Source organism: Chiloscyllium plagiosum, unplaced genomic scaffold (genome assembly GCF_037043375.1).
Source record: "Chiloscyllium plagiosum isolate Xiang-an unplaced genomic scaffold, Cpla_swu_hap1 HiC_scaffold_32, whole genome shotgun sequence".
NCBI classification, from domain to species: Eukaryota; Metazoa; Chordata; class Chondrichthyes; order Orectolobiformes; family Hemiscylliidae; genus Chiloscyllium; species Chiloscyllium plagiosum.
The window spans coordinates 8,277,336-8,290,414 of NW_028270170.1; the positions used below are offsets into that span (position 1 = coordinate 8,277,336).

Sequence of the window (13,079 nt, forward strand, 5' to 3'; positions counted from 1 at the left end):
TGGAGCTTTCACATCCCAGAACAAAGATCCCCTTGCCTCTGATGTTGATGCTCCAGTGAGCACAGCTCAGCCAGGAACTAAAGATGCTGGTTGAGAATAGGACTATGCTTTGTGATAGCCCCTACTGGTTAAACAACCCGTCAGCAATCCAGGCTGTTGCATGTGTAAGACACTGGTGAGTGAACTCTGCTTTTCCAGTTTCATGCAGGGGTGGAGTAAATGGCCAACACAATTTAATAAGAAAACACTGGATTTTCACTTGCTCACCCCCAGAAAATGATAATTGATTTACTTAAGAACTCATCTCTTGTGATCTGGTCAACATTCACCCCTCAACAGGCATCACTAAATAAACAGGTTGTCAGCTCACTTCCTTTATTGCCTTTCTTGTGGGATCTTGCTGTGCGTGACACAATGGCCGCATTATGACAGTGACCGACCTTCAAAAATACAAGAATGGCTGTGAAGCACGTTGGGGCGGGGTTAGAGGAGTATTGTCTTCGGATGGTGAAAGATGCTGTTTAAGATTACCTCCTCCCATGTTCTTCGATTCTGTGAGGAATAATGCCAGCCAATCTTTCTGCTGTTTTCAGCCAGCCCACAACTGGACGTTGAACTTCTCAAGAAGCCGAAAAGTATCAAGTTGTTACGTGATGTGTTATGTGTTGTTGTGCTACAGGCAGCTGTCAGTGCGGTGAGGGTCTTGTGAGGTTGTGATGAGCTGGGTCAGAGTATGGATGCCACCTACTGGTTAAGTGTTCGCCTTTAGTTCAGGAACTGCGCAGAGCCGCAATTGCACTGCCATGACCCTACACCTGACCTGCCTCAATCACTATTAACCCTTACTGTGCTGGAAAGCTACGCCACACACACACACAACCCAGAAGGCAGCCTGGACAATTTGGGCAATGAGTTACCAGATTCTGTGGCGTGTAGAGGAAGAGGGTACCTCACTGAAGCGTACAAAATTTGACAGGGGCCTTGTAAAAGGGAAATGCTGGGAAATCTAGAGCCTGAGCTACTGGTCTCAGAATGATCCTGATCAGTAGGGGAGTCAGAGATCTCAGAGAAAGGGCAGGAAAGTGGATGTTAACAATGTTAAATCAGCCATGATCTTATTGAATGGCAGAGCAGGCACGAGAGACCGAATGGCTTTCTGTTCCTATTCTTAGGGATTCCTGGATGTGTTTTAGGACTGAGATGAGGAGAACTCTCTTCAGTCAAAGCATTATGGACCTTTGGGAATTCTTGCTTTTATATAAAGCTGTGGATGCTCCATTGTTGAATATTTTTAAGGATGAGATGAATTTTTGGGGTCTCAGGGATATGGAGAGCATGTGGGAAGTTGGAGTTGAGGATTGGATAAGTAATGGCAATACAGGCTCAATAGGTTGTATAGTCTATACCTGCTCCAATTTCTTTAAAGTTCTTATTGTATTTGATTTTTATAATTAAGATGTTCATAAAATTAAGTGTGGTAAAAAAAATACTTTTATCTAATGGCCACAGTTAAGTTAGGAAAAGTACAGGTTGGTTGCAAACTCAGAACACCCTTACCATACAAATCTATTGTTTGTTTTTCTCCCCAGCTCCCCACAGGGCTTTTTATTGGAATTATCAACGACAGCCTCAAAGGTTAATTAGTGCAAAAATAGTTAATTAGTCACAACAATAACATTCTATAGCATTTTTCAAAGGTGTGACTATTTGAGCTGACTGTTGCAATGCCGACTTGGTAACACTCATACCTTTGATCAAAACGTTAGGGGTCCACATCTCTCGCAAACGATGACATAATCTAACATTCCAGTATAGTGCTGAGGGAGTGCTGCACGGTCAGAGTCGCTGTTTTCTGGGGTGAGAAGTTGATCTGAGTCATCTTTCTGGTCTCTCAGCTGGATTAAAACTACAGGGATTCCTTCTGGTATCCTGGCCAATATTCATCCCTCAGCCAACGTCAAGGGAAACAGAGGCCTGAAATTTCACAATGACAGAGAGGCTCAGTCCTGTCACCAAATACAACACTTCCTCTTGTCACAGGGCAGGACTGAGGCCAATTGCTCTTCACAAAGGCAGCTGGCTATTTAAGTCAGCAACTGCCTCTATTCAAGTTGCAGTTTGAGAATTGGGACGTGAAACCTGAACTGTGGAGAGTACATGGGGTAACTGCAGGACTGAACACAGTACACTATCCAAAGAATGGCTCTGTTTTGTAGAGGTGACATTCTCTTTGGATCTAGTCCCCTTTGGAAGAGGTTGGGAGAGGTTGAGTGACCTTTGAAGTTGTTAAAAACAGGATAAATGGGGAAAAGTGCATAATCTCATTAATGATCAAACTCACTAGAACTGCCGGTAGCCACGTCAGAATCACAGCCTGCTGTTGTGACACCCATGTGTGTACTGGAAGCTACATATATTTAATACACAGGGCTTTTTTCTGTGCAGACAAAACAAGCACTAAATCTGTTTCAACTCAACAAAATAGGTGATAGCCATCTGCTGAGCCATTTCTCAGGGCAACCTTCCAATCAATTACAATCAAGCTGCCTGGTTTAAGATTGAAACAAAGCCTGGCAGATCAGTGTGAAACATCATTAGAATTGGTGCACTTGCCCTGGCAACACTTCTACCAGTCAGAGTCCTCTTGCCCATCAGTCAGCTATCCCTTCTCGTGAACTGTCGATGCTGGTTTTTCTCTTGAATTTCTGTTCTTGTAAATTGTTGTAATGAGTGCAAGAAGTAAAACTTTGACAAAATGTACATCTTTTTCAGCAATACTCAAGTTCTGTACGACCAAATAACTATTTGTCACACTGTCAAAAGCTTCTAGCATTCCTGTCAAAAGCATCAAGATAACCTATCAAAGAGAATGCTCACATGTTCACACCACTTAAAATTGTTGCAGTTTAAATGTTCAAAAAGTATCTGGTGTTAAAGTAAATTGTTACATTGATTTCACTCTGTTGACATAAGCCTGAAGGTTTCCATTGATGGATTAATGTAGCAGGACTCATTTCACAACCATCCATTATCACAGCAGGATGCCTGCCACTTCATAGTTTGTTTCACATCTCCAAGGAGTTCTAGACTCTATAATTAAATTCCATGGTTCTTGTGAGGGAATGTAGACTTGAATGAAATCTTTGTTGTTATAAGGTAGTTGAAAGAATATAAATGTAGTAACATGAGTTTTTTTCAATATTGTGAAGTCTGCTATGGACTAGAATAAAGTTTGATAATATGATATTTTCCAATTTGTCTCTAAATGGGTTATAAGGTGTGGCCATTATAGAAACAGGATGAGTTGATGTGGTAGGTGTAAGGTGGTGACTTGATAAAAAGTTGTCATTAAGTAATAAAGGGTCAGAGGGTAGGTACGGGAAGTAGGATGACGTGGAGGGTATGAGGGGTTATGGGGTGGGCATGGAGTGGAGTTCTGAGGAAGAGTCACTCGACCTAAATCATTAACTCTGATTTCTCTCTACAGATGCTGCCAGACTTACTAAGCTTTTCCAGCAATTTTTGTTTTTGATCCAGGAGAGAGAATCTGTCCCAAAGCACTTTACAGCAAATTAAGTATTTTACTGAATTAATCGCCACTGTTCAACTGTAGGAAAATGCAGCAGCTGCTTTGTGCACAGCAAACTCTCATATAGAGCTATGGAATAATGACCACGTGTTAAGCATATTCCTTCATTTGTTTGCACAAGCAAAGTACCAACATACCTAACCAGCCCGCACTTGCAAACTCACAACAATGATGTTTAAAATTAAATGTGACTCATGCTATTGGACAACATTAAGTGGATAATTCTGTCTGTGTCATGAATCACTCTGATATCCAATTTAGAATTGTCTGTCGGGCTTACAGTATGGTGTCCTTGTGTGTACTGGAAGCTACACAAACTAAAACACAGAGCCCAGTTATGGAGTCTCACAGCACAGAAACAGACTCTTTGATCCAACCAGTCCCTGCCGATGATAATCCCAAACTAAACCAGTCCCACCTGCCAGTTCCTGGTCCATATCCCTCCAAGCCTTCCTCATTCATGTACTTATCCAAGTGTCTTTTAAACATTGTAACTGTTCCCACACCCACCACTTCCTCACGAAGTTCATTAAAAAATAAGTCGGTTTGAAAAAGAGTTTGCAATTTTTTTGAATGTTAAGGAAACAAAATGAATAAAAATCTTATAATAGTGAAATATAATAGCTCAAGTAAAATTATAATAAAACTGCAAGTAAGCCTGCAATCTCAGCAGTAGCTGCAAAATCCACACTGCTCAAGGGAGAAGCTCTGTGCCCATTGCAGGTAGGAGAAAACATGTACAACTATTGAGTCCATTTCAATGCAACAAACTCATTGGCAGCCATTCTCCACTTCATTTTTCAGCATATTTTCTTCGCCAACCTGACTAAACCTGCCTGGTTTAAAATTTATACAGACTTTGGCTGCTAACTATCAGTCATCATTAACTGGTGCATTCTCCATGGCAACACCTCTACCAATCAGAGTCCACATGTCAACTAATCGGCATCCTCCCCTCATGTGGCATATATGTTGTTTTCTCTTTTCATTGGTATTTCTTATAAATTGTCCTGATCAGCGCAAGATGAAATGCTTCAGCAAAGTACGCGTTTTCGTTTCAGCGATGCCCATGATCTGTTCACCCAACAACTATTGTGTTTTATTGAGAGCTAATACTGAATAGGATTCTGGGGAGAATTCAGCCCCCCACCCCATTCAACAACCCTGCAAAATCGTGCCATAGGACTTTTTATATCTACCTGCAAGTTTAAAATCTGATCCAGATGAGGTCATCTCCAACAGTGCAGCACTCCCTCAAGACTGCACTGGGAGTGTCAGCTTGGATGATGCAGTCAGCTGTCTGGATGGGAGACTTGTACCGGCCCAGCGGCAGAAGTGCTGCCAGCTGACAATTGTGCTCACAATGTCCTTCTAGAACAAAAGTGTATTGCTGGGGAAAACAAAATCCACATTTTGCCAGAGTTTTCATCTTTGACTCATCAGAACAATTGGCGAGAAGTGCCGATGTAAATGGGACAGCACATTACGCTCTACGGGAAGAAAGGGTTGATTGATCAGAAGTATACACAGATTAGTGGAGGCATCTCCATGCAAATGCAACAATTATTAATAACCACCAGTTGACCACCAAGCTTCGCTCAAGTTTAAATGAAGATGGTTGACAGACTGGCGGGCAATGTCCTGTGAAATGAACCAGAGAATGGCTGTCATGAATTTTGATGCATTAAAACAGGTGCAATGTATGTACATGTTCTTTCAAACTACAAATAACAGGATTCTGAGCATTAATATATGCAGCTTCCAGTATGCACAAGTGCACCATAATGTGAGTCCAACTGACCATCTTAAATTTATTGTCAGCATAGTTCTTAGAATTCTTAAAAACATTGTTTGTCCACATATGATCAAGTAATAGGACAGTGATATGTGGAAATGTCTCCCAATAATACATTCCAAATCACGATTAATACTGAATTCAAGAGAGAGCAAAGATGCCATCCAGCTACCCCAGGTTTACAAAAAGGGAATTTCTAACATGAATTTCCACAAATGATGGCAATCTGAAATGGAAAGAGAAAACATTCTTAGAGATTTTCACTATCTTAGGACATTTCAAAGCACTTCATGGCCAAAGTTATGGAAACTACAGTGGTCAGGCAGCAATGGTGAAGGGACAGAATGACAAAGAGTTGTTTACAAGCGGAACTGGAAAAAGATTGAGATTTAATAGTTTTCAAGCAAATGCAGAGACAGGGGAATGGTGTAGGCTGTTGGGGTGGCAGTAACATGTGTCAGAGCAGAAGGAGTGAAAAATAAAAAAGCTGTTTGCTTGAAAAGAAGACAAGAATTTATCCTAACCTGATACCTTCGGAATACCGGGTCAGTCTTGACTGAAGTGTGCAGTGTCATTTACTTGTGTAGGTAAATAAAAACACAGCCTATGTGGGATAACCTTGCTGACTTGCAGCAGAACTATAGCGAGATAGAGAAAGAGTCCACCTCTCTGTATACAGCAATAAGTGTGCAGCGTTCTTTAGTTGATTTAAAGAGATCTTAGACAGGAAATTATGAGGTGTGATTGCGGTTTGTAAAGTGGCCTTATGCTGACTGTACAGAGAAGTTTGTAAAGCACAATTTTAAAGGAAAAGCTTTCTCAAACATCTGGAAGTCATTTGCAAGTTGAGGCGAGGTTGTGGACTGCTGTAGAAATTGTCAATTTGTTTTTAGCTTGAATGAGTATCACTGACACTGAGATTACTAGTCCGTAACATCATCTGGGCCTCGTGCAACTGGGTCAAACAAAACTAATGAGCATATTTATAGAGAGAGATTTAAAAGGGCACTTAATGCACAGTAAGGGTATCCCAATCACTGGGTCAGCAAGCCTGGATTCAAGTCCCACCTGCTCCAGTGCTGAGCAGATAGATTAAAAACATCTATACAGAGAGATTTTCACTATCTTAGGACACCTCAAAGCACTTCATGGCCTTACCCTTCTTGAAATGCCTCTGCCTTGACCTAAGGGGTCAGTTTGGGCTTTAGCTTCACATCTGAAAGACAGTACCTCTGACAGTGCAGCACTCTCTAAATACTGTACTGGAGTGTCAGTCTTGTGTTTTTGGCCCCAATCTTTGCTCCAAAACTTAAATCCATCACCTTTTGGCTCAAGACAGGAGTCCCACCAACTGAGCCATGACTGACATCAGCCAGTAGGAATGAGAAGGAAATGTAAAGGGAGAACTTCTACTATCATGATCATGTTCACCCATCGACCAGTTTCATCATCACAGCTATTTAGACATTTACTACAATGATCTTTGCAGAATTTGCTGCATACAAGTTGGCTGCCTCGATAATGACAATGACTGTCTTTCAAAAATAATTAATTGTTTGTAAAAGCTTTGGTACATCCCAAATGTAACAAAACCATGCAGGTCCTTTCCCTTCCAACCAAACTGCCAAATTCTGTATTTGTAAAGCATCATGCGAAAAGGCATGTATTCTGCAGGCATGTACACACAATTGTACCCCTGTGCATTTACAGTTATCATGTTCCATGTATTCTCTCGCATGTATTTAATTTGTTCTGAATAATTTTCAGTTTGATTCTTAATATACCCATGAATTTTCTTTTGCCAGAAATGGAGGAGGATGCTATACACTGGGTAGATAACAGGGTGGCACACTGCTAGTCAGATGAGCTGAATTAGCCCTTAATTATTTACTTACACAGGGTGGGCAGGCTCCTGATTTTGATGCCCACCCACCCTCTTTTACAGAGGTGAGCTTGGGAGTGGATGGGAAGATGGTGGGCTGACCTATTTTACTGCCCTCATGCTAAAAAATACTCTGGCAGCATGCAATATCCTTCCCACTGTCTCACTTATGAGGTGGAGTGGGTCTGATACAGAGACTTGTACTGAAACTCATTGCTGGCAGTATTTACTTTTGACTTGAATATGGAATAGAGCTCAGGGTTGAGCAGTTGAGATATGTGCACATCTTCCCGGAGTTACTGGTCAAGTTTCTAACATGTTAAAAATAAAACTGAGGTAGGTAAAATGCAAAATAGAAATATAACATAGAATTCCTACATTGCATGGGGTTCCAACAGTTTCTGGGTATTATAAGACTAAGGTCCATGAATGCTTCCACTTTAATTAGTTGGCTCTCGGTGGGTGAATTTAATTTTTGGCTTGGGATTTATGGAATATCTAAGAGTTTCTCTGCTAAATTTGAGGATCACATTTCTTATATTTTTACTTTGAAATAGCAACTCGATGGACTCAATTTTAAAACAAAGTAACTTTGGGCTGTGTCTGGGGAAGAATGAATTAAAATGAATAGAAAACAAAGATGCTGGATGCTGGAAATGAGAAAGAAAAACTGCTGGGAAAACTCAGCAGGTCTGGCAACATCTGTAAAAAGAAAACAGAGGTAGCATTTTGAGTTCTGAAGAAAGGCCAGTAAACCTGAAATATGAACTCTGTTTTCTGTCCGCAGATGCTGCCAGACTTGCTGAACTTTTCCAGCAATTTCTGTTCTTAGTTAAAATGAATGGAATTCAATTAGATCGTGCTTAAAAATAATGAGCTTAGATGAATCAATATAGAAAACCAAGACAATAGTTTTAGTAATGGAAGAGTCAGTAGGAACCAAACTGGAGAAACAAAAGCTGGACTTTTTAAAAAAAATTATTCATTGATGGGATGTTGACATTACTGGCTAGCTCAACATTTATTGCCCATCTTTAATTTGGGCTAGCACGGTGGCTCAGTGGTTAGCACTGCTGCCTCACAGTGCCAGGGACCCAGATTTGATTCCACGCTTGGGCAACTGTGTGAAGCTTGCACGTTCTCCCTGTGGCTGCATGGGTTTCCGCCAGGTGCTCCAGTTTCCTCTTACAGTCCAAAGACATGCAGGTTAGATGGATTAGTTATGGGGAATCAAGGGTTACAAGGATCAGGTAGGGGTAGGTCTTTTCGGAGGGTCTGTGTGAACTTGATGGGTCGAATGGCCTGTGTCCATACTGTAGGGATTCTATTTTTTCTAAATTGTCCTGAGGGCAGTTAAGTGACAACCATATTGCTGTGTGTGTCTGGAGTTGCATGTAGGGCAGACATAGGTAAGGACAGTAGATTTTCTTCTCTAAAGGGCATGAGTGAAACAGATGGGTTTTTACAACAATCATTGGTGGTTAAATGGTCATCCTTCGGCAAGTTTTTAATCTCAGCCTTTATTTTACTACATTAAAATTTCACTGCAATAGCTTCAAACCCATAACCCCAGAACATTAGCCTGGAGTTCTGGATTACTAGCCCAGTGACATAACCACCATGCCACTGCCTCCTCTGTAGTGACATAGTCACTTTGTTGCTGGATTTTGTACTCTAATCTCTCAAGTGAGATTTGAATCGACAGCTGTCGAACTCTGAGCTGAGATTGCTATCACTGAGTGAGAGTCACGAAAAGGAATGGATTTAAAGGTGTACATTGATACATTAAACCAGAATCTGAATGGCCCCCATTTGATGGGCTGAATGGCCTCCTCTCACTCTACCCTTTCTCTCTTTCCCTAATGAAATTAGCTGGAACATTAGTCAGTTATGATTTCTGCCTTGTGTCACTGTGCTATTAGCACTTAGTAATTTTGACACAAGCAGTTCCAGCTCTGTTTCTTTGCACACAGATAATTTGTGATTCTGTTGGGAAATAAGTCAGAACTTCAATTGGTGACCTTGTCCATTTTTTTTAAACATGTAGCCAGTACGCAGTATATTTAAATGTTTGTATCGGATGAGATTTATAACCTCTTTATGTAGCTTGTGCAAGCATGTTCTGTTTTTATTGGCGCTACTGAACCTACAGCTGCGAGACTGCAGCCATGGGGGAAACCTTTGATTGGGAACAATCCACCCTTTGCAGGGGAGTTCATTCCAAACCAGGCTTTTAAAGGGGAGGTCTCACCATCAGGATTCCACTTCAAAGTCGATCTAACAGAAATGCATTTTAAACAAGCTAATCAACACCAAGTGCATCACCAGCCAACCCCCTTTATTCTGAGGTTATGCTGTCTGGTCCTAAACTCTCCCACAAGAGAAAACCATTTCCCAGCTTTGAACCATGATATGAAGTAACAGTTGCTTCTGATACTTATCTAGTGGCTTGTACTGAACAGGTCTGTGCTGCATTAGCTGGGTTCACAAACAGGATAATTGGATTCAGCACTACTTGGGAATGGGTGTGTGGAGGTGGTGCAGCAGGCTCCTGATCAGTAACCAATGACTACTAACCAGTGATCAGTAATCAGTGACCAGCAGAGGAAGGATCAGGTGTGGAGGTGATGCAATGCTGAATCAAATAGCCTACTGTTGGTCATTTTCAGTTATGGATGAGCTCTCAACCAGAAGGAATAATATCAGAAATATTATTTCTTCTCTCAGAAGAAATGTGAATCTACAGAGGATTGTCGTGACTAGTCATGAAGCATATTCAAGGTTGAGATAGATAGAATTTTAAACAGGAAGGGAATAAAAGATAATAAGAAATTGTCAGGAAAGTGGAGTTGAGGATAATCATATCAGCTGTGATCTCATTGAATGATGGAGCAAGCCAGATAGGCTACTCTGGCTATTTCTGCTCCTACATCTTATGGTGTTAACCTTCAAACTAAAGCCATTCAGGTGCATAAACCCATCATTAAAGAGAAGTAAAAGAAATGAGTCACATATTATAATTAATATTACAAATTTATTTTCAAGTTTGTTTTTGTCATGTTGTTTAAGATTTTACATCTGCAAAGGATGGACATTTGAGGTTTTGTGAGTATCAATAATGAAATAAAGGATGCTATTTCCCAGCAGCTCAGGAGATAGTCAATGCAACTATTATATTGTTAGTTTTATTGTCTGTGTTCAGGTCATGCCTTTCAGGTTTTTCTTTAATATATAAAATGGTGGCAATATTTGAAACGGTCTCATGAACTTGCTCCACAGAGCCATTTAGTGGCAAAAAATTACAATTACACTTTGATTGGCAAAGCAAAATTGACTGAGGTTCTGACATACCAATTTGGTGATAGAAAGTGTTGACGGAAATATAGTAACAAGTCCTTAGCAGGAAATTATTTTTATGAATGAGAAACACAATGCATACAAGGTTTTAAATGATGTCTAAGTTTTTAAGTGCTTACAAAAGAGCTGTACTTAATGAAAGTATTCTCTCCATTAAAGCAGAATAAAGATTTGTTTAAGAGCTAAATCGAAATTGCAGACTGTCGACAGCTCCACTTTAAAGATCAAGTAAAATGAGCTCTTCATCACATGGCATTGTTACACTTTCAACACTGTGCTGCTTTCTCTGTACAGGTGCTCTCCTTACCTGGTTCATCGTATAATCTCACTCCTTCCAATGTCTTTGGAGGACCAATCACACCTGGTTCATCCATTACTTCACTGTTAAACCCAGTGGAAACCAGTCAAACAGGTAGGTGGCAATCATTAGGTGCTCATTTCTCCAGATTACTGTGATGGTAGGTCTCGAAAGAGAGACTGTTATGCTGAAACATATACTCCTCTGTCAAGGGGTTTAAAGTCAGTGCAGTACATAACATACAGCAGGAACTGTGCCCACTACATACCTGCTTACTCTTGGCCCCTTTCCAATTAAATGGGGACATGTGAGCTCTCTGGTGTCTCACTCAGAGCTTATTAAGGTCATTATGTAGGCAATCACTGACCATTTAATGGTCTTGACCCACTTCCTCCAGTATCTAACCTGCAATGGGGGTCGGGGGGGGTGCATGTAGAAGTAGGGTTACACCATCAGAGAGACCCAGTAACTTCAACTTCATTGTCTAGTTTTGGAGGAGGAGGTTTGTAGAAAGGTCCTCCTATAAAAACTACAAGTACTGAAAAAACTCAGCATTTGTGGAGGTGGGTAAGAAGCAACAGCTAATGTTTCACTTGGAAAACAACACTTCAGAACACCCCGGCCCATCAATGGCTCCCCATCCTTTACAGGTTAATTTTAGTTCCCAACTCTTCCTTTGCATCACCCCCCGCCCCAGCCAACACAACCTAGTTTTTTTGAACCTGGACCTCCACTGTACTTAGCAGGGCCTGCCAACTTGTCCCTGGTGAGACTGTGGACCACTGTCAGTCTTCGGCTTGGTGAACAACCTGCAGTCCCAACAGTGACCATTGCTTACATTGGCGCTGCTGGAACTACAGAGTGACTGGCTATCCAGTGAAATTGCTGCTCTCTAAGGCAAGGTGGAAGTCTTGTCTGCTGTCAGTATTGAATTGTTATGGAGGAGTTATGGGCATTGCAGATAGTGTCCTCACTGAGAGAGCTCCATTGAATGCAGCCCTTTGGAGCAACAGTGTCTTAGAGATGTACAGCACAGAAACAGACCCTTTGTCCAATTCGCCCTTGCTGACCAGATACCCGAAATTAGTCTAGTCCCATTTGCCAGCATTTGGCCCATATCCCTCTAATCCCTTCCAATTCATATATCCATCCAGATGCCTTTTAAATGTTGTAATTGTACCAGTCTCTTCCACTTCCTCTGGCAGCTCATTCCATGCACGCACCACCCTCTGAGTGAAAAGGTTGCCCCTTAGCTCTCTTCTCTTCACTACAGTCTGTGATTCAAAGTGAACAGTCAACTCAGTCCTGTTCATAGTTATTAATCATAATTTATTTTTGCCCTGTTTGAATTTTATAAGCAGGAGGTTTGGAATAAATTCATTTGTAAATAATTCCTAAAAGAGAACATTTGTTATTATCAGGGATGAAAGTTGTCTGCTCGCATGCTGTAACATGACTTTAAACCCACGGTGCAATTCTTAATTGGCACCACCTCCCTCTCCCTCTCCCTTCTCCAGCCCCCTTCTTCCTACCAGCCTTCCTTCACTCCCCACTCTCCTCACCTTCTGGTTTCCTGTCCACTTCTCCTTTCACCTCCACTCCCTTTTCTGTCATTTTCTTTCTGTCCTCCCCTCCTGAAGATACCATTGCTTACTAAGATTTAGCTATCCACCTGAAACAATTACATTATAAATTCCTCTATCCATGAAAACTACTTTTACAGCAGTATCACTCTAAATTTCTGCTTCCCATCAGTAGCTGTGCAGGATAAGGTACAATTATAGTGTAACAAGTTTACATAGGGAAATTTCATTATAAGTTTGAACCTGGAAATGCAAAATAGATCAACTGTGTGACATGAAAATAGGGTTTGATTTGCAGTTCTTATTTCTAGCATAATGAGCTGCCCCAAGCATTCCCTCCTAGGCCATGTGACAATACCACAGAGATCAGTTGGTAAAATATCATGAAAACCACATCAGTACATGCATTTGTACAAAATCAAGGGGCAGCATGGGTGGCTCAGTGGTTAGCACAGCTGCCTCACAGCACCAGGGACCTGGGTTCAATTCTAGCCTTGGGCAACTGTCTGTGTGGAGTTTGCACAGTCTCCCCTGTAATTTACAACAGGATCTGAAATAATGGCAATGATCAGAAG

General features: G+C 41.2%; 1 protein-coding gene across 5 annotated transcripts in view; it reads left to right on the forward strand.

Annotated features, from left to right (window-relative positions):
* The window catches only part of LOC122539772 (protein AF-10-like), a 185,326-nt gene that overhangs the window by 140,684 nt on the left and 31,563 nt on the right, over positions 1-13,079 (forward strand). For all 5 annotated transcript variants that reach the window (XM_043674818.2, XM_043674817.2, XM_043674821.2 and 2 more), the window contains one exon: positions 10,918-11,035. In XM_043674818.2, the coding sequence (XP_043530753.2) occupies positions 10,918-11,035 (118 nt within the window). The remainder of the gene's footprint in view (positions 1-10,917; positions 11,036-13,079) is intronic.